This window comes from Leptinotarsa decemlineata, unplaced genomic scaffold (assembly GCF_025532065.1).
Source record: "Leptinotarsa decemlineata unplaced genomic scaffold, Ldec_3_MD MMD2_P_RNA_scaffold_6, whole genome shotgun sequence".
Lineage (NCBI taxonomy): Eukaryota > Metazoa > Arthropoda > Insecta > Coleoptera > Chrysomelidae > Leptinotarsa > Leptinotarsa decemlineata.
Genome location: NW_027412533.1, coordinates 7,107,932 through 7,133,372, shown reverse-complemented (window position 1 = coordinate 7,133,372; position 25,441 = coordinate 7,107,932). Strand labels below are relative to the sequence as shown.

General features: G+C 34.5%; 1 protein-coding gene across 1 annotated transcript; it reads left to right on the top strand.

Moving 5' to 3' along the window:
* Positions 1 to 815: 815 nt before the first annotated feature.
* LOC111515669 (polygalacturonase) lies at positions 816 to 19,761 on the top strand. Its single transcript, XM_074169903.1, has 4 exons — positions 816 to 1,159; positions 17,419 to 17,621; positions 17,969 to 18,296; positions 19,435 to 19,761. The coding sequence occupies exons 1-4, from the start codon at positions 856 to 858 to the stop codon at positions 19,683 to 19,685; spliced, it is 1,086 nt and encodes a 361-aa protein (XP_074026004.1). The 5' UTR covers positions 816 to 855; the 3' UTR covers positions 19,686 to 19,761.
* The last annotated feature ends 5,680 nt before the right edge of the window (positions 19,762 to 25,441 follow it).

The window sequence follows — 25,441 nt, the reverse complement described above, 5'->3', positions numbered from 1 at the left end:
GAAGTTTGGTCGGCAAACCCTCATACCACACACGGTCAAAAGTCTTAGAAATATCGAGCGATACAGCTCTTGACTCTCCATATTTCTCTGTTGCGTTATTCCAAATATGGGTGACACACGATAAAAGGTCGCCTGTTGATCTTTGTTTCCGAAAGCCATGTTGATGATCGCTCAAGATGTTGAAGCCTTCCAAATATTCAAAGATATGGTGGTTTACGCGTTTCCTCATGATTTTTGATATCAGTGATAGCAAAGCGACTGGTCTATAGTTATTTGGAAGATTTTTCTTGCCATTTTCGAGAATAGGCTGAACGCGAGCAATATTTCAACCAGAATAAAAAAAACCCTTTCTTGTAAGACAGGTTAAAAAGTTTGCATCGAAAAGAGAGTAGAGTTCTCAATGCGGTCTGCAGGTGAGGTATTGCAACGATTGCCCTAGTGAGTGGTGGTGCAAGTCACCAGCGACCTCAGCTAATGAATAGCCCATTAATCATATTACCAATATTGAATGAATAGTAAAATACTGAATATTGAATAAATATTCACATCAATTTCTTTGTTTTGTTGAATTATTTTTACGAATCTATTTATGCACTTTGATAAAACTGATACTCAATGAGTCATAAATTCACTATTCATTCATTATCTTCGTTTTGAATCAGAGGTGATAGCACCTGACGTCAATCTTCATCTACAGATATCTACGGATTGTTTTGAGAAATTATTTGCGAATGAAAGGATTGTTTGAATTGGTTTTAATCATGTTTTCCATCTGAAACTTCTGAAAATTTATCAGAGTACTTGAATATCGTATATAATAGGCAGAAAAATTTCAATGTCTCACATTCAGAAAATATGTTTTTTGCAAGAGTTATAAATTTGCTCGTCACTGGCTGGGCACTTTTTTCCATAACTAATGCAAGTGCTATAGGAGAAGATTGTACCATCACGAATTTCTCTGAAGTCTCCAGTGTAGTGCAGAGATGTAACAATATAGTTGTTAGAAGTTTGAACGTTCCTGCCAGAAAATCTTTACACCTAAGCCTGAAAAAGGGAAGTTCTTTGACATTTTCCGGCATCACTACCTTTGGAGTAGCTGAATGGGGTGGCCCTCTTGTCGTAATTCAGGGCGATAATCTGAGAGTGAACGGTGAACTAGGTGAGTTCAAACGAAAAAAAAAAATTCAAACGTTTTTGGTTTCCCTTTATAGTACAGTGATGTACAGTGCATTTTTTCAATGTTCCACCCCTTTTACTTTTTGAACTGGTCGACTAAAAAAAATTAAATTTTGATAATGAAATTAATGCATGAATACTTAAGTTTGAAATGAAACTGACAGATAAAACTTTCAGGATGGCTACTGGGCGCCATCTGGGAAAAAAATTGTTAAGAAGATGTGTATTGTGACACATCGTCTTGAAGCTCCTGAAAAATGGTTCACAACCCTAGGATATAATGTCAATATCTTCAACTACTACAAAATGGCGGAAATTTTGATAATTGCCAGAATATATTGACATTTAACTAAATAATATAAGGTAATGAGCTTGCAGTCAGTTCAGAATGGTTACCTTGAACTTCTTGACATGTGAACAGCCTATCCGATATTTCACGAACACAGCAACGTCAATATCTCTACAAATATTTATTATTCTCTACCGTATATCCAATATTGAAGCAGTTTTAGTTTCGTACACCTTTTGCTTCTAATAGCTCCATAAAAAAAGTTCAAAAGTGTCAAATCTGTTGAGCGTGCTAGCCATTCTGTAGGACCTCGACGGCCAATCCAACGACCGGGAAAAGTAGTATCCAAATAGTTTCCTACTTGTCTGGAGTAATGTAATGATGCTCCATCTTCTTGGAATGCAATATTCATATCGAATTCATTAGGATTCGCTTCGACGATTTCAGTGATGAGAGGGTCAACAGTAGTTTCCGACATATTCAAATACAGTTACCCTGTTGAATTTTGATCAATAAATAGAGATCCTACAGTATCGTTTCTCAATATTCCTGCCCAAACGTTATTTTTTTCTGGATGTTGGGTATGTGTTTCCCGGAAAACGAGATGGTTTGTGTCACTCCAATTACGACAATATTTTCTGCGAACATTGCCGTTTAAAAAAAATATACATTGGTCACTGAAAAAAATATTGTAGAGATAGGTAGGATGTCTTGCAATGATTTCCGTCATGATTTCGCAGAATTCTGTTCTTTGATCAGGATCACCTTTAGTTAGTTAGTGTACAATTTCAATTTTGTATGGATTGTACCTATTTCTTTTCAAAAGTGGAGACAGTAGAAGAAGACACGGAATCAGTAGACTGTTTAGGATTTACTACCAGCTGTTCTTCCGGAATGGTCGGATGACCTGGGGTTTTTTTGTTATTACACTACCGGAATTTGGATACAAGTTACCTCAAATATTTTCTACAGATAGGACGATTCGGAAAACGTTCATTGAAAATCCTTTCGTTCTCGTGAAAGTTACGCGTCGCACCGTAAATAAAAATTGCTTCATTTTTTTCTTCCAATGGACGAGAAATGACCATTCAAGAGATTTTTGACGTGGTACCTATCTACTAATGAAACTGACATTTTTTTACTGATTTTTTTTTAACTAACTTAGCAAACCTTATCGGGTTGTTGAAATTGCCATATGGCAGATAAAAAGGAACATTTCTAGAAATATCCATATAAATGCATTTGTCTTCAAAAAATTATTAAATGTTCCGCCATTTTGAAGATATTGATTTCATATTCTGGGGTTGTGAACTATTCGTCAGGAGCCTCAAATGATGTGTCACATGACCCCCCTTTCTGTTTACATGGTATTTTAATTTTTCGAAAAAGTGAATAATTTTTTTTATAACTTCATTCCAATCAAAATAAAGTTATTCAACATGTTTATTGTCGAAACAAAGTAATTCATTTGTGATGATTATTATTGTTTGTTTTTTGTGAAAATGATTGATTTTAGTAATTCTGAGTTTGCTGATATATATTTCGATCAATTTGTGCATCCTATATAAGTCAACAAACGCTAAGGCTCTGAACATCCTGAACTTTCGAAGAACATTTCATTTCATTTTTGAAATTCACGAATTTTATGAATTTAGGCCAATTTGATTCATCATCATTCATCCTTATCAATTTATTATTCTATAATAATTTTATTAATTGTTGATTATTTTGTGGACACTCTGGCATAGAATAAATACTAAATAAGCATTCCTTCAGAGTGTTTCAGTTCTGATGTTTCCAAAACAAGCATTTGTTTTGGTTTGTATGACATTTTCCAACTGAGATGATTCGTAACTTGAATGGTTCAGTATGTTGAACATCAAATCGAGCCATCCTCAATTTTAGGTTGAAATTTATCAATTCGATATAAAATTTGTTTACTATGAAATATCAAGTTACTATAGTTCATCATCTCTGAAAACAACTATTTCTGTGTCATAAAAGAAACAAAATCATAGATACTTTTCAATAAGAAACAAGTTGACAAAAAAACAATTAAACGAGAAATACATTGTCGATTAGTCTAAATATCTAAAAATTTGCCAACGACTCACATTTCTATAGCCTGAGTGCAAGCTTCAGCTCTCTCTTTTTCCGATTATGTTGTTGGATATGTTAAAATATGTTTTTCCGTTAGCCAGTTGTCGCACTCCTACGAACGACAATCCTCAAAAGTCGAAACCTATACGAGATAAGGACTAACGAGGTCTTACCTTTTAATGTGTGATTCCTAACACGAATTGGACGATAGCAAATGAAAATCGTTCGTTCAGCCTGCGGCTTGAATCACCGACTAACACGGCGGTCGATTGAATGAGTGAACAAAGTACCCACGTCGAACCGACCGGCTACTAACCTTTCGATTAAATGCAAACATCAAATATTGTGTTTTCCTCAATTACTTCTAGAAGGAAACGATTCTATAAAAGGTATATGTTTCATCGTGTAGTTTATTGATGACGTATGTGTATTGTTTCGTCGATCCAACTGTACATTACATATGTTTTTGCTAATGGAAAAGCATATGAGCTAGTCACTTTTCTGTATTGACTCCAGATACCAAAGAACCAATTTTGAATCTGATGAGGAATCCCAAAACAAATATTGCCCTCACACACTAGAACTGCAATACCCTCTCCCACACGCGTTTCACCAAACAAGTCGACGTCATCACGAAATAAACTATATTATTCAGCATGGTAAAGTCGATTACTAAAAAAATGGAGATGGAAGAGTTCTCTATACACTTTTTGGAAGATAACCATGAACATGCTTTTTCAATTTATAGTTAATCAGAACATACATATATTATCATTCATAATTCGTCCACTAACCGTGTCAGCACAAAGTAGCAGCATTCAACAGTATGATCCACATACTGCTGTTCTATTGTCAGATGCGAATTTCAATAAAGAACTGAACATCGTAGAACAAATAGTCGTCAAAAATGACTACGATAGCAGTCTTATACATCCTCTTTCATAATAAAAGTTATACAGTCAAGTTTTGAAGAAAGTTTACCCAATTCGAAGAGATGAGGGTTAAAGTTATAAAACCTTAACCTGCTTAGACCAACCCACTATGAATATTTAAAATTTTCTACACAACGAAGATGTGTAAATATTGCTTTCAAAACTAACAAGTTAGGCATGAAAATTAGAAATAGCAAAGATAAAAGTTCTGTTTAAGAAAAATCAGAAGTGTATGAATTATCATGTGGGTCATGTCCGATGTTTTATATAGGTCAAACTGGAAGAACGTTCGAAGCCCGCATAAAGGAACATAGGAAAAATAAACTCCACATATATCACTCATTTAATCACATAGAGACATTAGAATTCAAGTCCCATCCATTTCCAGCAGAGAAGTTTGAAACTTAACTTGTTGAAAACTATGAAAATAAACAAATTTAAAAACTCTTGATATCGTACGAACGATCAAACTGAGCTAAATTATTCACCATCATCAAATCTGTTCATTTCCAGATGAAAACAGTTGAGTATAATCACGGTACTTTCGGAAATTTAATTTATGCATATAGGTAATGAACTTATACCTAACATTTTCAGGTATAATAATTCATTGGAAAGTAGGCAAAGGAGTAGGTTATTATGTTATGTTAATTCAGAAGTAACTTATCATATTACGCTTGAGAAAGCTATTGTATAGCGAAACACGTGTCGCTGTTTTGTAAACCACTTCATACTGAAAAATCATGCAATGAAAGTTATTAATAAGTTTTTATATGGATTTTCATGAAGTATCGGCTGGTTCTATTCAATAACAAAGGAAATGATTTCGAAAATGGGTTTTCGTAACGATTCTTAACTAGAATTTCATATTTATTGCCAATGTGAGGCATTAAATCTCAGGAGGCAAGCAATATGGACAACCATTTGACATGTTTTCAACAAAATACTTTCACCAACTAGTACAGAGCACGAGATTACACGGAAAAGATGGGAGAAAATCTCAAAAAACTCACAAGACTATGATATTTTTCGAAGACTTAAGAGAAACGAACAAGTAAGACGCTCCCAAGTAGAAAAAGAATAAACATATTTTGTACAGAAACGACAGAGAAACTGCTGAAATTGTAGTGAAAAGATCATAATAAGATTATTTGGACTCCTTGAAAGAGCAGAAGACATGTAGGTGGTGCTTTCTACAAAGAAAAGTGAAACTCACATAAAATTTGCATGTATACCGTCATAATAAATTTTATCAACCAATTCACGTCCAAATATCGACATTTTTCCAAACAAACATTACGAAGAAATCTGACACACGTCGAATAAAGTGACTTAACTGAATGACATTCAGTGTGGATACATTTTTGATCGAAAAGAAGTATATTCGATACATTTTCTCTGGACATTTCCCAAATAAACATTTGAAGAATGCTTATAAAATAGATCTATATAATCAAATTGGAGACCAAAAAAAATATTCATCAAAATTTAAAAAAAATATATTTCAATCATCTCCTGATGACGCTAACTTGATTAGACAGATGTTTGTCTAAAGACAGTTTTCTAATTCCGGCCTGTTTTCAGCATAGTAAATAAGCCCATCACAAATTCGAAATCATTCATTTATTTCATTACACTCTCATTTCTGGAATTCGTAGAAAGCAAACTCTAGGCTCTCCCCTTTCCGATAATATCATACTGCTTTTTTTCATCATAAAATTGGATGTCATGTCCTCACGAGAAAAACAATCTACTGAATTTAGAAGTTATGCGAGTGAAGTGATTTTCAATCATGTGATTTATAATTTGTTCAGAATAAATAAGTATGAAATAATTCTCGATATAAATCTTAGTTACACCATTGAAGAAGGGCGGGACCGGTTTCATGATATTTGATTTGTTAGATTTATATTCGCCAGAAATAGCAGAAAAACTTTTGAAACTTCATGAATTTCTTTTGTTTGAACTTCCATTATCTGATATTATATAAAATTATTTGAAATCCCTGAAAAAACTAATAAAAAAGAAATAATTGAAAGAGAATAATTGAAAATAACATTTATATTATGCAAAAAAAACCTCAAATGAAATAAAAGCGTAATAAAATACAAGTAAAAATAGAAAGATTGAACAAAGAATAAAAATCAAAAATGAAATTGTTGGTACCCACAATCGTCTTCGGGAGACAACTGGACTAATTCCTCCGAGATATGACTATTTATGGGTCATTCGAGTACTGTCACTTATCTCCGCTTTCCTCTTCCCGCTTCCGGATTTAGCGTGAGATAACCGTTTGGCGATAGTTGGCCATATTTTGCTTGATTATAGTTTTCATATGTTTCGTGAGGTTGCTATGGATAGTTTTATCGGATCTGAAGCAAGTTCTGATGTTGTAGCTTGAACCAATTCTTCTTATCCTGTGAGCACAAGTCTGTTCCACTATCGCTTTGGAGTAGCTATTCCGTTGAAGATCATTTTTGGTGATGTCTAGTTCTAGTTCTAATAGAGCCTTGAAAACTACTCTATAAGTCAATTGATGGTGGTTGGATTCATGGTTCATATACTGTCCCGTGTGGGTGGGATTGTCAGTATATAGATGTTTCCCACTCTGTGTCGGTCCTCTTCACCTATACTTCTGAGAATGACAATTCGTTGTGGACTTTCTCCTCCATTGTGAAAGTAATGGAAGGTCTTACGCGGTTGATGTCTTTCAGGAAGGCGTCTAGTTCAGTATTTCCGTGGTTCCATATTATGAAGGTGTCGTCAACGTATCTCAACCAGACAGGAGGTTTTTTAGGGGTTTCTTCAATGGCTAGAGTTTCAAACCACTCCATATATATGTTGGCTATGACTGGTGGAAGTGGCGATCCCATTGGTAGTCCCTCATCTTGTGTAAAGAATTGGTCCTTCAATTGGAAATAACCATTTCGTACACAACATCATAGTAATTCCATAATTACTTCTATAGGTTAATTCGTTGTATCTTCCAGGTCCCAATCTTCGGATAGCTTCCTCTATATGATTTGTCGAAACTGATTAGTTGATCTTGCTGTGTCACTTCAATTGCTCCTAATAGTTCGACAAAATGCTTTGACGTGTACTGCTATTTCAAGAATTGCAATTACCGTATACCCTATAAGTGCGAAAAATCCTATATCGATAAAACTAAGAGGACATTGAAAGTTCGCATTGCCGAGCACAAGAAACACACACAGCAAGGGAAAACCAGCAAATCAGGAATAGCACAGCATGTTTGGACCCATCAACAAAACATCGAGTGGATCCAAGCTGAGATCATACAGAGGGAGGAACATTGGTTTAGGAGAAAATTGAAATAAGCCATATACAATGTATTCAGCCAAGCTAGCGTAAAGATACGCAACATGATATGGAAACCCATAATCAAGCGGAAAATGGCCAACACCCGCCAAACGATCATCTCCCGCTAAACATAAATAGTCATCTCTCGGGGGAATTAGATCAGTCGTCATCCGAAGACGATTGTGGATACTAACAGTCTCCTAATTTTTCATTTTAATTTTTTGTTTAATTGTTCTGTTTTCACTTGTATTTCATTTCAATGTTATTTCATTTCAGGGCTTTTATTTTGCTTAATATAATTGTTAGTTTCTTCACAAATTTCAAATAATTTTATATGATATCAGACAATGAAAGTCAAAACATCAAACATTGTCAAACACCTTCAAAAAACTTTCGAAACATTCTCAAAACTACAAGAAAAAATTTAACATAGAACAAATAGACGATGTTCAGTTTTTTAGGTTAGGTGAAGTTACGAAGACAATCGATGTTATAACATTTGTGACAGAACGTTCACGAATAATTGTTATTTATGATGCGAAAAAGCTAAATATTTTACAACGAAGCCGTCATGTTATTGAAGTGACGAGTATTGCGAATCAATATACTGCAGATGAGATAAAAATATTGGAAAGAAGAGCATTATTTACATTGTTATCAATTCTACTCTGCTTCGAGTGGATCTTTTGTTTTGGTTTTCGAACTACTGTTTCACTGTTCAATAGTTTGATAGTTGAAATATATTCATCTCAATTTTTGAATAGTAAAAATGTACATCGTGGAAATTACGATATATGTGATATATATCTATAGAATACAATTTTTCACTGTTTTCGCATGAATCAACTGTTTTAATAATATCAAAAAATCTACTTCTGAGCATGGAAATAACCAACAATACTAGCGGTGTTATTATGCCATCAATTCTGATGCGGTGCAAAGTTCGCCGGCTCAGCTGGTTATTTATAAATTCTCACTGCAATTCAATCAGGTGCAGATGAGGCGTTTTGGCATGAAAATATCTACTAACTACTAACTAAGTACTAACTCAAGAAAAATTATTGAAACTTTCATTCTCATTCAGAAAGCAGGCCTCTACTGGATAAATTCAGATAGATCATAAATTTTCTGACTCGTTTCACGAAATCACGATGATCAGTGCTGATGACCTCTCTATCTCTCTGTCTCTTCTTTTATGGCTTTTGCTTTCATTCAGGCGCATTAAGCCATGTGCTGACAATCTGTTTTGACCATTAAACGACTTACCTAAGGAAGTTCCATTCTCAATTATACGAGATAGCCACGTCCGAAGAGATCACAAAGGTAGTTGTTCGCGTCAGCCCAATCCTGTGCGTAATGTTTAAATTAGTGCAAAAACGTATCGGTACCACACAGTGTCTGCTATCCGGGGCCTGTTTTGATTCATTATAGTTTTTTTATACCCTTAGATACGTACATATAGGGGTTAATAATTAAATATTCGAGGAGGGTGGGTTGTGATCTCTTCGGACGTGGCTATCTCAAATAATTGAGAATTGAACTTCCTTAGGTAAGTCGTTCAATCTCTAATTCGATAGCCACGTCCTCGAGATTACAAAGGTAGATGTTTAAAGTGATTATGTAGCTATCTAAGGTTTAAGTTAGTGGTATAAGGCACAAGCGTAGTTCAACAGTTTATTCAACACACTTGAACAAGAAATAATTAATAATTAATAATGACAATCAACTATGCTATACAGTACACAGAATGAATAGTAAAGTGAATTGACCTCATTGAGGCTCTGTTTCAAAAATATATTTCGCAAAATCACCACTTTGAATAGGCTTATTATAAAATTTACTAAATGTATTTGATTTGTTCGACCATCCAGCGGCTTTTCTTATGGTTTCTATGTTCACCCCTTTTTTGAGAGCATAAGAGGTAGAAGCATGTCGAGTGTTGTGGCCTGTAAACATTGATAAATCAACACCACTTTGATTGAGGCCACTTTTAATCCACCTACTGATGGTTTGGGTTGTTGCTGGATGGTGGAGTGTTTTAATTGTTATCAATAGTTGATCCGAATTGTTTCTAAGGTTATTTGTTGTTTTCATATAATAATCCATTACCGAAGTCACGCAAAGATATGGCTTTTCAAAAAAATATGGCAATATGAGTATCGGTTGAACTTTGTTCGGGGCTGATGTTTTTAGGATATCAGTTATTCTTATTTCTATTCGATCATCGAATCTGGAAATATTTGAAATTTTTATTTTTGATAATGTTTGTACGCGTTGTGCTGTAGCCAGAGCTAGCAGTACAACTAACTTTATTGTTAGGTTTTTTAAAGTTAACTATTCTAAAGGTGATAATGTACTTAAGTAGGCCAAAACTGGATTTGGATTCCAGGTTTCGTTTTACTTTGGAAATGTGGGTCGCGACCTAAAAATTCCTCTGAGAAATCGAGAAAGTACTTTCGCTTCAAAATTGAGTAGCGTACAGAGAGCTGACTTATGAGTGTTAAGGGAGGCGTATGAGGCTCCTGCATCGAAATAAGAATTGAATAATTTTATTTTCACAAGTATCAAAAACATCAACCCCTCTACAAAATTTCCACCATTTGGAATAAGTGGTGTTATACTGTTTCTGAGTAAACGGACTGAGAGAAGCAAGAATCGTTCCTCTCGCTTTTTCTGGTACTCCTTTTGATAAATACGCTTGCCGGATAATTTGCAACACCCAGGGTAAGTGTTTTCCATAGTGGGTGGGGTGTCCTGGAAGGAGAGAGGAGTAAATGTTTGGCAGGTTCGATTATCATGAAATTTGAAATTTTGAGCTTCTCGATTAATGGGAACCAAGGCTGTGTTTTCCACATAGGAAAGACCAAAATGCCTTCGGCTTCGTCGGAAATAATCTTGTTGAGTGTTCTAGTTAAGATAGAGAAAGGTGGAAAGGCATAAAATTGATAATTCTTCCAGTTTAAAGTGAAAGCATCTGTATATTCTGATTCGGGATCTTGGTGCCAGGAAACAAATTTCTCACATTTTTCATTCAGGTAAGAAGCAAATAGGTCAATGTTGGGAGTACCAAATCGTTCAAAAATTTTTTGTGTAATTCCTTGATCTAAACTAACAGATTTTAAACAGATTTTAAACTATACTCTGTTTCTATTTTTTCCCTTGATTCTCTATCTGCTAACCTGTTTTCTTTGGAGTTGATGGATGAAGCCAATATCATTGTATTTCTGTTCTCACACCAATTCCAATTTTTTTGTGTTATTTCGTTCAAGTGCGGAAACAGTGTTCCACCCATACGGTTTATATATGCCAAAGCCGTTGTGTTATCTATTCTCAGTAATACGTGGTAATCGGTACCGATTTTAGTAAACGACTTGAGCCCATTGTATGCGGCTGATAGTTCTAAGTAATTGATGTGATAATTTCTCTCGATATCGGTCCAAGCCCCTCGAGCGGTTCTGTCATCACAGACAGCACCCCACCCTGTACTAGAGGCATCCGTGAAGATCGTCATGTCGTAATTTTCCTGACCTAGATCATTTTCACAATTACTAGGGATAGATAACCACCATTTCAATTATTTTTTGCTTGATCTTGATATGTTCATTTCCTCGTCGAAATTCCCATTTGTTATTTTTAATGCTTGAAATTTGTTTCTTTCTAATATTTTGGTATGTCTCCAGCCATATTTTTTTGCTGGACAGATTGAAATGAGGGTGCCAATTAACTTGGCAAAAAAAAAACGAATGGAAGAAAAATGTTTACTTAGGCATAGTTTTATCATATTTAAACACCTTTTCACTTTTTCTTCGGGTAACCTGATTTTCGTTTTCCCATTTTGCACTCAACACGATTTTTAAACATACACACACTTCAAGCGTAAGAACTATAATGAATCAAAACAGGCCCCGGATAGCAGATAATGGGTGGTACCGAAGTTACGTTCCTGAGTCCGGTCCTGCAACCTGTAGTTGTACAAATTGCAACTCCAACATCTACCGGGATTTATCTATGCTGACTTGCTTTCTGCCGTGAATTATCTTTCGTACCGTAAATTATCTCATAGACATAGTGTTCTATTATTTGAATCATATTATAAATATAGTTTAGAAATTATATTAATCATTCCACTTTTGTAACTTGTAACCTGCATTTACAATTTTCATTAAAACATCGAGAAAAGTAAAATCTTTTATTGTGTGAAAAATAAGAGTTGTGAAAGAGTTAGTCAATACAAAATTGGTTTCAAAAATACGAGAATGCCTTACGAACCACACCACTGCTGAGGCATAAACGTAACTGGCGCAGTCGGAGACGGATTTTGGAAAATCTAAATTCGAAAACCACCATCAGGGAAAATTCCAGAAGGCGAGTTAACATAGTATTGGAAAATTCCGAAAAAGTAGGAAGCCCAAAAGTGTTTCAACAAACCTCCTGCGAGTTTTCAAAAAAGACTTTAGTTTCTACAAGTGTGGACAGCATTCCATTCATCTTGCAGAGACGGGGTGAAAATCTGAATATCCAGCAACAAAGGAACGAATCAGAGGACCACTAACAACCATTCGAACGGCAAACCCAAGATTGGTTTAGTATTAAGAGAAAACAAAAACCAGATCCAGAACAGATCAACGTAGAATTAAGGACCAACCAAGAAAACCTAATCGTAAGTCTCTCTCATTCTCACTATCTTACTCCCAACAAATCCCAATTATTCCCTACACTGAGAAAAATTATTTTTTCTTGTTTTTGTAAATACTTTTTACATTCATTTTATGTTTGAAGCAATTAGGAATGTTTCACAAATAAATCGCGAACTACGAGAACAAAGAAGTATTTCAAAACAAGATTATAACTCAATCGTTGAAAGTTGAAAGTTGAAACTTGTAAAAAACTTCTTTGTAACGAACCAATCCTTATACATCCTGATTTCTCAAAAACGTTTACACTAACTACAGATGCAAGTCAATATGCAATAGGCTCAGTTTTATGTCAAGATGGAAAACCTGTATGTTTTGCCAGTAGAACTTTAAATCCAAACGAATCTAATTATTCTACCATCAAAAAAGAACTATTATCAGTAGTCTGGTCAGTGAAGTATTTCAGACCATACCTTTTTGGGAGACATTTCAAAATTAAAACAGACCATAAACCTTTGAAGTGGCTGGATAATTTAAAAGAGCCAAATTCGAAATTGATAAGATGGAAACTTTTATTGTCTGAATATGATTATGAAATTGATTACATAAAGGGGAAGGAAAACGTTGTTGCTGACGCACTCTCTAGAAATCCACCTGATAGTATTTCAATTATTAATGAAGTAGGTGATTCAGACGAAATTATTCAAGATTTTATTCAAGAATATGAAAATTATGTGTCTACAACTCATACTGCTGATGAGGTTCCTTTATTAACCTTTCCTTATTCAGCTAAATCTTTAAATTATCATAAATACCAAATGATTGTTAAAATAGTAGATACTATTCCGGCAATACTTTGTCGTAAAGAAAAAATATTCGAAAATAACATATTCTTCATTAGTCTTAGAAAACGACATCTAGATAATGACCTCGAAGAACTTGTAGCAAATTTAATTAATGATCGAATTTATCTCTTATATTTTCCCGACAAAGAACACGAAAGAATTTTTGTTATAGCTATGCAAGATAAGTTATTGAGATTGAACTCAAAAATATTTGTATGCTCAAATATGCTGATGGATATTGAACAAGAAAACGAACAAAGAGATAAAATAAATTATCATCATATTCATAAAACCGGGCATCGCGGAATAAATGTAACTTTAGAATCTTTGAAAAGAAATTATTATTGGCCTAATATGGATAAAGATGTGAAAAATTTCATAAACAACTGCAATATTTGCCAGAAATCGAAATACGAACGACAACCTAATAAGTTTGAGTTTCAACAAATCCCTATAGGAACTGAACCTTTCGAAAGAATTCATATAGATGCTTTGTCTATTTCAAAAGAGAAATTCCTTACAATTATTGATACTTTTTCGAAGTTTGCCCAAGCCTACTCAATACCAGGAATAAATGGAATTAATATACTTGACGGACTTTTAACTTTCATTTCTCACTATGGTATACCGCATACAATAGTATGTGATGGAGGATCTGAATTTAATAATCAGAACTTTCAAGATTTCTGTAACTTACATAAAATAAATATTCATATCACAACTCCCAAAAACCCAAATTCGAATAGTTATATCGAAAGATTCCACTCCACTATAATTGAACACATGAGAACCCAGATAGGACAAAACCCATCGCAGTCTTTACAGAGTTTAATGAAATATTCAATATTACACTATAATAATTGTATCCATTCTACTACGGGATATACACCATTTGAAGTCATTTCTGGACATCTTTCTTCAAAAGATCCATTTGACATATCTGAAAAAGATATCATATCGAACTATGTTCAGAATCATAAAAAAATAATGAATAACAAATTCGAAAAAATTAATGAAGAAATACATAACAAAAAAACTAAAGAAATCGAAAATATTAATAAAAACCGACAAAAACCCCCAATTTTGACAACGGATGAAACAATTTATAATAAAGAACAACCACGTGATAAATTGGCCCCACGTTTTACTAGGGTTCAACCCATCGCTCAAACAGATAATAAAATTAAAACAGAAACTTCAAAGTATTCGAAACACAATTTAAAGAAACGCAAAAAATATTAATTTCATTTTTTATTTTTTTCAGATGAAGTTCTCATTCGTATTTTCATCCCTTCTTTTAATTAATCCAATATGTGGATCCATCCGCAAATTAACTAATCCTATAGTACCTATAGAAATGAAACTAACCAAAGTAATATCTAGTAAGCACACTTTTATAAGCTATGTAAATATTACTGAATTAATAGATATTAGAAATAAATTATGGTTTCAAGTTGATACTCTTGGAAAGAAAAATACGCTGAACACTCAATCAAATCTGCTCTTGCAACAAGCACAAACATTGCTATCACAAGTTGACTATTTACTACAAATTATACAACCACATGTTATCCAAAAACGAGGACTCATAAATTTAGGAGGAAAATTACATAAATGGCTTTTTGGAACTCTAGATCATGAAGATGGCGACAGAATAGATTCGATGCTTTCTTATTTGAATAAAAATGATCAGTTAATTCGAGATGAATTGAACGAACAAATCTCTTTTTGCAAAAGAAATAATGATAAAAACGAATGAAACTCTCTACCGCCTCAAATCTAATATTTAATAACATTTCAATTGATTAATACATTTCAGAATGCAGTTAATGAAATTAATACTTTAAATTTATTGATAAATTCTTTAATAACTTTTCAAAGACAACTCGATCAAATTATTAACGCTATTACCTTTGCAAATATAAACAAAGTACACCCTACTTTTCTATCCCTGACAAATTTATATTCAATTATCAACAAAATGAATACTCTTTATTCCCGAGATCAACTGGTAAAGTTTAAAAATCAACATAGTTACTACAATTTCTTAGGAATACAAACAGTATATACTGCGGAGAAAATCATTTTTCTAATTCACTTTCCAATATTAAAATCTATTTCTTTTAAAACCTATTTTATTTATCCTTCTCCTATTAATAATAAAATTATATTACCCCCAAAACCTTACCTAATCCTAAATGAGAGCGAAGAACTCTACCAGTATGAAGACAACCCCTGCGAAGAGATCGAGAATACCTTTTACTGCAAAAATAACCTACAAGAAGAAGAAAACTGTATATGGAACATAATTATTAAAAATGAGCCTGCAAATTGTTCACTTTATCATGTAAAATTCGACAAATGCTTGGCAAACCAATTGACATCAGACACCATTCTGTTTTCTACCCCATCAAGCATCATCATCACTGAGACCTGTACTATGGAAAGTCACCACGAGATACAACATGGAAGTTATCTCATTTCTATACCTGAAAATTGTCGTTTTACTATTAAAGGCGAAATATTTCAACACGGACCATTAGAATTATCACCAACAAAAAGTATTCAATTACCCACTTTAAATATTTCTCAATTACTTTTGAGACCGACACCAATTCCTGTTTCCACAATGAACTTGCATGAAATTAAACATCTTACTTCTACAATACTATCGCAACATCAGTTCCAGCTTCCGCATGAGACACAGCTTACCTCTAATTCTATATCCGTATGGACTATTGCCCTTATTTGCATCTTTTTATGCATCGTTGTATTCCTTGGAGTAGCATTTTACTACAAAAATTGCTACCCATATAATCTATGGCAATATAACCAATCAAGACGATGTGAACAACCAAACCATAGGGAGGATATGCAGCCTGGCCAACCAGACCTACTCCAGTCTTCATCTTAAGGAGGGAGGAGTTACGTTCCTGAGTCCGGTCCTGCAACCTGTAGTTGCACAAATTGCAACTCCAACATCTACCGGGATTTATCTATGCTGACTTGCTTTCTGCCGTGAATTATCTTTCGTACCGTAAATTATCTCATAGACATAGTGTTCTATTATTTGAATCATATTATAAATATAGTTTAGAAATTATATCAATCATTTCAGTTTTGTCACTTGTAACCTGCATTTACAATTTTTATTAAAACATCGAGAAAAGTAAAATCTTTTATTGTGTGAAAAATAAGAGTTGTGAAAGAGTTAGTCAATACAAAATTGGTTTCAAAAATACGAGAATGCCTTACGAACCACACCACTGCTGAGGCATAAACGTAACTCCGATACGTTTTTGCACGACTTTAAACGTTACGCACAGGATCGGGCTGACGCGAACAACTACCTTTGTGATCTCGAGGATGTGGCTATCGAAGTATAATTGCAATGTGTCGTTCACATTCGCATCATCGGTCGACCGAATGTCGCGAATGTCGGACAAGCTCGTGACTGATGTGGATCATCGATTGTTATCGGATCTCCTAATCCAACGAAAGTTTTCAAACGTGGCATACGATCAGTTGAATTTCTGAAGCAGGGTGATCTTTGAACACGTTTTCATGAATCTTCATCGCGCTAAACTGTAAGAAGCATTGAAGAAAAAGTGAAGTGTGTGAATAATTTTTGTTGAACTTCTCTTGAATTAAAGAGGGTTGAAACTTTTTATGTTTTTCACCACTTTTATTTGTAACTAACGTTACTGCAGTTTCGTCCTATAAGGTCATTCTCAAAGTTATGCACTATGCATAAGGATATTTTCAAACTTATGCATAATGTATGAGTTTGAAAATGTCCTTATAGGACGAAACAGCAGTAACGTTCGTTACAAATAAAAGTGCTAAAAAACATAGAAAGTTTCAATTCTATTTTCCTTCATCCATCAATTTATTACCAAAAACAACTTTAATTATTCTTTCTAGGTGAACAGGTTGTATGTACAAGAATATATCGTTTCATTTTTCTCCTTTCCAATTTCTTTTCTATATGATGGTATCTAACTGTACACATAAACGTGAGAGTGATATTTGTTTGCATTTGATCATTAATACTGATCATACTTTGTGATACGGAATTATGGCTCATCTGAATTAAAAATCACACACTGCGTTTTTTTAAGGTTCGAAATTAGATGGACAGGGTGCTAAATATTGGGATGGTAAGGGAGGGAAAGGATCTACAAAACCAGTTCTCATTCAGATCAAGGGAAGCGGAGATTTCAACAACATCCATTTACTGAATTGTCCTGAACGATGTGCCTCTGTTCATGGATCACATCTCTCACTGGTTGGCTGGAATATCGATGTCTCTGCTGGGGATAAAGTAAGATAGATATCTGTTCTATTTTTTGATTTGAACTGCCTTCACTGAATCTTTTTCTTTGGACAATGATTAACAGAAAAAACACTTACACAAATATTTTTTCAAAACAAAATTTGTAGTAACGGAGTCTTGGCCTAACATACTGATGGTTGGTGACCCATTTTCTAATTCAGTTTCAACAATATCCACGAATTCCTCATAAAATACGATCTATGACATGATTTGAATTCACACCCAACACACTGATGATTTAAATTGATAGTGTGCTCTCTTTATGCCTCATCCTGACAATGACGATGACTTTACCAGGATATTTTTTATAATTACTAACCTCAAAAAAATTTCAGAACAAATTGGGTCACAACACCGATGGTTTCGATGTTTCGGGAACTGATATAACAGTGAGAAATTCCGTTGTGAAAAATCAAGATGACTGTTTAGTTGTGAATCATGGAAATAACATGCATTTTCAAAATCTCTACTGCTCTGGTGGACACGGGCTTAGTCTGTCCATTGGTATGAGTAAGACGTCATATAACGATAATGTGGCTCGCAATATCACTTTCAAAGACTGCACCGTTGTCAATTCCGATAACGGAATCCACATCAAAACGCACAAAGACGGCACCGAAGGACTCATTCAAGATGTCACTTATAAAAATATTACTCTCCACGGTGAGTATTTTCCCTGTAAAAATCATATCATTTACTAGACTGACTTAAAGAAAATATGTGTATTTCAAAATGTGTAGTCATTTCATTCCCTGAATCCATAGATTCAGTTCATTACCAAAAATGGTAATCATGATACTTTCATTCTTGTAATCAGTTTGTAAATTTCTTTGGAAAAAAATTTATGCCATCAAAAATATAAATTGATAACGGTGTGACCATCATATCCAAAATGACAAAATTCTTTAGATCTCAAAAATTGAACAGTGGACAGCGTATATTCATTTCCGAATATTCTTCAATTCAATAAGAAGATTATATGAATAAATCGGCTTCCTTCGTCGAGGTAAAGCAGACGGTCTTGCCGAACGTGAGAGCGAGGGGTCATTTATATCCTATTATCAGTGTGAGATGGGAAAACTTCAAAGTTGACACATACTTTTTTCTGAAAGTCTATTGGACCCATTTTCAAGCAAACTTTTCGACCTCTGAGAAAGTGGTGGCAGAAACTCCCGATACAGTAGTATGTAGATTGGTGAACTACTAATATTCCATCCTACTCTTTTCTAAACCTAACGTGATGTTCGAGGACGACTTCATTGGAAGCATCAACCTGTATCACCCTCAATGTAGGGTAAGGCAATACCGGTGTCTCGTCAATGCCGTAGGAATGTCGATTCATTTGTATTTTTTTCATTATGGTAATATAACCAGAGTAACCACGCCTAAGAGAAATCATTTTAATTTAAAATTCCAAAACCTAGTCACATAAGACAACTTGGTTAATATCTAAAAAAGTAGTTTTTATTAACGCGCTGCTTCTATTCAATGAAATAATTTAAGCTATTTTTATGATAAACAAAATTTGTACTCTGAGTAAATAACATTCGACCATATTTTCGCATGTAATGATTTTGTCTGTTTTTGACTTGTCAATGAGTTTATTTCAATCCACTTATATATCAAATGTTGTTGACATAAATAATCAATACCAAAAAGTATTTCCATTTTCAATGAAATTAATCTTCTTTAAATTCATTGAAATCTCCATAACTGTGTTACAGTTTTTGTGTTTCACGGAACACTTGGAAATAATATATCTCTTTGGTCCAAGGCATATGTATTTTATTTTATTTTTCAGATATAAGAAATTATGGTTTGGAAATTCAACAAGACTATCCTGATCACGATGGACACCCAGTTGGAAATGTCCCAATTAGGGGCCTGACAATAACAGATGTGAAAGGCACCATGACTGGAAAGAAGTCAGTACCGGTAGAAGTCGTTTGCGCAACAGGAGCATGTTCTGATTGGATTTGGTCAGAGATTAAAATCTCAGGAAATAAAAAGCCTTGTTCTATGAACTATCATCCATCTGGATTTTCCTGTTAGTGGTTATTGGAATATAGTACACATGAAATATATTGAATTTATTTTCACCATGATAGTAAATTGATGAAAAAATTCAGTTCACCATTATTCTTTTAAAATTACCTTTCACCCAAAGTGCTTATTGATACTGTACTGTTGGCATTTCTCGAAATGAATTTAACTTAATCCTAATGAGAACATCATCAATTAACCAATTTTTCAACAGTACGTAAACAGAACTCATTATTCCTTCCATTGAAATTATAGAATCATTTCAAGTCAATAATGAAAGTCTTGATAATTCCATGTTATGATTTTTAAACAACTAGAGCTTTGATGAATTTTTGTTTATCAACTCGAGAAGAAAATGAAGGATGAAGTTATTTTCATTATATACATGAAACTGAACCTAATAAGGATCAATAAATGGAAGTCAATCATCCTTCACTGTGTCCCGATAATGAAAAATTGATTTTCTGTGGTGTAATAAAATATCGAAAAAAATATGTAGTCCACGAAATCTAAATTTACTGGAAAACCAAAATTAACATGACAGACATGTACAGACAGTAGATTTAATCATTGCCAAAAGCGTGATCGTTGATGGCATTTTAAATTTTGTTCATTCCATTCAAATGAATAATTGGTGATGTTTCCATATGAATGCGTTTTTCAAAATTCAACATGGGTTTCAAAATTTATAGCATCGCTGTGCTGTGAAATTTTTTCCATATCTTCCGTTCGATATATGATACCGTCATCCCATATCATTAATAAGATAAGATTTCAATAGTCATGATTGTCAACAATCTGTTATGAAAAAAACTTGAACTTGGCGCTGGCTGGTGCGCTTTCAGATTGGAAAAAAATGATGATAATAATAATGATGATGATAATAACAATGATGATGAATCTAATGATGATGAAATATGAAACTACGCAGCTGAAGTTTTTTACATGGAGTGATAGAAATCATTCTTTAGAGTATTGAAGACATTGTCATATATTATATTTTCTTTTGTTAAATCATAGGTTCTCCTTTTTCTCTATACCAATCATGAGGTTGATTGATTCTCAAGGCTTACTTGCGATTGAAAGTGACTGAAACAAAACAAAGTAATGAATTTGTTCATCTGTGCTTGATAAGTAGAATTTGGAATATCTGGCGTGAAATGAATCTATTGAAAATATTTTTCCCTAGCAAGAACAAGAATGTTATCTCTCGACGCATGTTTTACCAACTTTAGCAATATCCGAGATGACTGAAACTACTTCTAACAGCTATGTCAACCAAATCATCTGAAGGAACACTTCGTTCAGGCCAGTCTACACTCCCTACACTGTAGATTGATTGACTGACGCCTATCAGAAAACAACTAATACCTTGACTAAAGGGCATTGGATTATATTTGACAGGTGTCACAGCAGAAATCTTCACTGAAGTAATTCCTGCATATGCTGTTGACGATACAACTGCCGGATTCCATTTTTGAATGTTGAACGGTCACATTGTCAGACCGGTACAATGAACGTAATTCGAATTTCAATTATGGAACATCATCGACTTTATGTTGATGATGGCCACAACCTGGCACTGACAAAAGGTCAAATAGCCCGAAACCGGTCTGTAAGTGAGCCAGTTCAATAATTGAAAATCAATTCTGGCAGATGTATCGCCAACAACATATTCAGGAAATACTTCAGTGAAGGTTTCTGCACTGACACCTGTTAGATATAATCCAACGCACTTCGTGGTATCAGACAGAAGAGTTGTTTTTTGATAGGTCTCAGTCCATCAACCTATAGTATAGGGAGTTGAGACTGGCCTGAACGAATTGTTCATTTAGATGATTTGATTTATAGCTAGTCTCCAACTATATTCCCACTGACTATATGTGAAAAGCTATGTCAATGTTCATATATGCATCTAGTCAATTCATTACCTTGCATACCAAGATCATACAATCAATTTCTGGTGTTTTGTTATTGTTCCTATTGTTATTTGCTACCTGACTGAAAGCTAATCCCAACCTGATTTCTATCTGTGAATAAGTGAGGGTATGAATACATTTCATCCCTGATTTTTCGGTTCGTTAACTTTGAAAGCATCTAAAAACGTGTTGGACACCAGGACTCCACAATTTCGAGCATTTCTCACATTCTGTCGGTGACACTCTCTAAATTTTCTCATCTGTGGTAGGCCTCCAAGTTGTTGAGTAATCTATCTGGTCAACTGTAATTGGTTTGAAGGTCTGGATCACTGGATACTTACCTAACAAAACACGATCATATTATTGACACTTTCCAACACTTTCTTCATTAAAAAAAGTGTTGGATTCTCATCCACTGATAATTATGATTTATATATCAAATTCATCTTCCATTGATCAGTTTCAGAGTTATCAGAAAAAATATCGACCTAATTTTTCGTCAGTAAGGCTATATAGGAATCTTGTATAAAAGTTGAATATCTTCAAGGAATGGCATGTGACTGACCTCTTAGAATCGTGACTATATTATTTCAGAATTGAATAATTTGATTGTTTTCTTTTCTAAAAATTGGGTACTCGTCCAAAATATAACATAGATATTGTACATTGCATATTTACATGTGGGTGCAAAGAGCCTACTCCAAAGTCTAATTCGAAGTCAACGGCCTATATTATTATATGTATTGAGTATACGTGTTGTAAGTAGTTTTTTTTCATCACCAGTTTTTTCCAGCTCTAATCATCGCTAGCCCTATATGTGTCCAGTTTGGGATATTTTTCAAACTGTTTCATATTTCTATTATTCCACAAACTATAACGTGAAACTTTTCTTACTAAAACTTCTCAGAACACATCAGAAATATAACAAGAAAGAGAAACACAATAGTAGATGGGCAATAACTTTATCAAAATTGATTTTTGCATTCCCAAAAACAAATATTCCCAGAACGTTCTGTGGAAAAATAACATTGGCATTTGCCTGATTTGAAGAAACATATAATGTGAGTTGGGTGAATTTTTTTTTCTTAAGTATAGTAAGTAAATTTTATTCACGTGAGCATAATCTATAACATGAATTCATAATTGACACTAGATAACTTGAGAAATAAGAAGAAAAAAAGAAAAGAATAAACTTAAACTGGAAATTGTGAGTCCAGACTGAGCTACCTGAGCAATGCTTACGTAGTAGTCATCAACTTGGATTACATTGATTATTCACATAGTGAGTGGTGAGAAGAAAGATACCGTAGGTATCAATGAATAGATCGATGAGACATGAATGAGTAACCCCTGATAAGTTAACTGAAGGCAACGGGGATTATTCAGTTTTGTCTAGGCGGTCGGTTAGTGAACAAGAGTTTTATTCAATATTACAGTGGCGACGAGTAAAAAACAATTAGGATCATAAAAACGATTAGGACTGATTGAATGAATTATTCGAGTAGAAATGTACAGAAAGGAATTTCCCGAGTTCAGAATGTGGTGTAAATAATAAAAAATATATACATAGAAACCAAATTTGAATTGAACTGCTCACGGAAAAGTATAATAGTAATAAATTGAATACTTTGAACACCGACTGAACGGGTAAATTTCTACGTGACGGAGGGTCACTGAATTGAGTGAAAACTCGAACAGACACAATGTCTGAGGGTCACTGACTTGAGTGAAAACTCGAACAGACACAATGTCTGAGGGTCACTAACCTGAGTGAAAACTCGAACAGACGCAATATCTGAGGTTCACTGACCTGAGTGAAAACTCGAACAGAAACAATGTCTGAGGGTCACTGACCTGAGTAAAAACTCGAACAGACACAATGTCTGAGGGTCACTGACCTGAGTGAAACCTCCAACAGACACAATGTCTGAGGGTCACTGATAGGAATGAATTATTGTAGACTAACCATGAATCCAACAACCACTTCAAGCTTGACCCAATTTGACGTCGAAGGTGACATCCGTTCAGTAGGTATTCGATGGGAGAAATGAAAAAGAGCCTTCCTTATCTACATTGAAGCTACTGATCAAGAGGATATAGCCATTATAAAACTGGATGGGTATTTTTCTCCCAAACATTATGAAGTATACGAGCGACACGTTTTTCGTCTCATAAAACAGGAAGAAGAAGAAGCATTTGGAAAATTTCTTCTTAGGCTAAGGAACCAGGCAGAAAAATGCAAGTTTGGAAACGTCGAGGAGAATCTAATCGATTAAATCGTGGAAAAAGGTAGCTCAACCAAACTGCGGAAAAAAATATTAGCTGCAGGAGACGCAATCACTTTGGAAAAAGTCATCAATGAAGCTACATCACTGGAGATAGTCAGTCGGGAATTGGGAGGATTTGGCGAAATCTCTCCAAGTTCTTCAGGTCACAGCAACCAGGTGAATCCTTCAAGGTCTAGATTCAAGGGTAAAACAAAACAAATTTGTACTAGGTGTGGCCGCCATAATCGTAGCGCAAGTGATCCAAAATGTCCAGCGTGATGGCAAAAATGTAACAAATGCTATATATCTGGATTTTGCCCAATATTGTAAAACACGCGAGTTAGGGAACACAATTCAAGGCTGAGAAATGCTCTGAACACCTTACGCGGTAACAATGTTTTACTCAATAAGGCAAAATGCCTTTACGGAATGAAGAGTGTTCAATTTTTGGGACACACATTATAATGTAATGGAATCAAACCACTTGAAACTGAAACTGGGGATGAATGCCAACATCGAACCGTATTGGGAAAATCAACAACAGAAGGCATTCCATACGATAAAACATAACTTGTCCAGAATCCAATCATTAGGATACTATAACTCCCAACGAGAAAACGCAGGTTATTGCCGATGCCCAGTGGCTCTGGGATGTATACTGATACAATTTGACCATAGAGGACCTCGAGTAAGAGGATATGGAAATGAAAGCTTGACTAACTCTGAAAGAAGGTATTGCCAAACAGAAAAAGAAGCATTAGCATTAGTTTGGGCACAAACCCTTGGAGATAATATTTGGCCCTGAATCTAAACCAAACATTCGTAGGTATAGAAAGATGGAGACTTCTTCATTAGTATCATAACTTCAAAATAGTGTACAAACCAGGAAACTCAAACATATCCGATCCGCTATCGAGACTATGTGTCAAGACAACTGCTAAACCTTTTGACGGGGAAAATATAAACTATCTTATAGAATTGTCGCAATAACATTGAAAGACATCAGACACCATTCAGAGATAGACGAAGAATTCGCGGAAGTTAGAACAGGACTCTTCGAAAATCAATGGGAGACATCAGTCAACTTATATAAGATATTTCAACAAGAACTGTGCTATCATGACGGAATTCTATTGAGAGGAAACAAACTCGTGATACCAGCAAAGTTAAGGTATAATGTCCTTCTGGCAGCACATGAAGGTCATCCAGGAATCTTGGCCATGAAAGGTAGACTACGAACAAAAGTCTGGTGGCCCAAGATTGATAGCAAGGCAGAGAAAATGGTAAAAACTTGTAGAGGCTCTATTACGGTAGCGACACCTACGTTACCCAACCCCATGAAGCGACGGGAGTTACCGTCTAGTCGATTATCTTGGACCGTTACCTAGTAAGGAGTACATACTAGTGGTCATTAATTAGTACAGTCAGTGTAAGAAAAACGGTAGATATGCTCCAAGAGATGTTTTCGAGAGTTGGCTACCCGTCATCAATCACCGCCGATAATGGAAAACAGCTTGCGAGTCAAGAGCTACGAAAATTTTGTCAACAGTATGAAATTATTATTTTTCATTATATACCT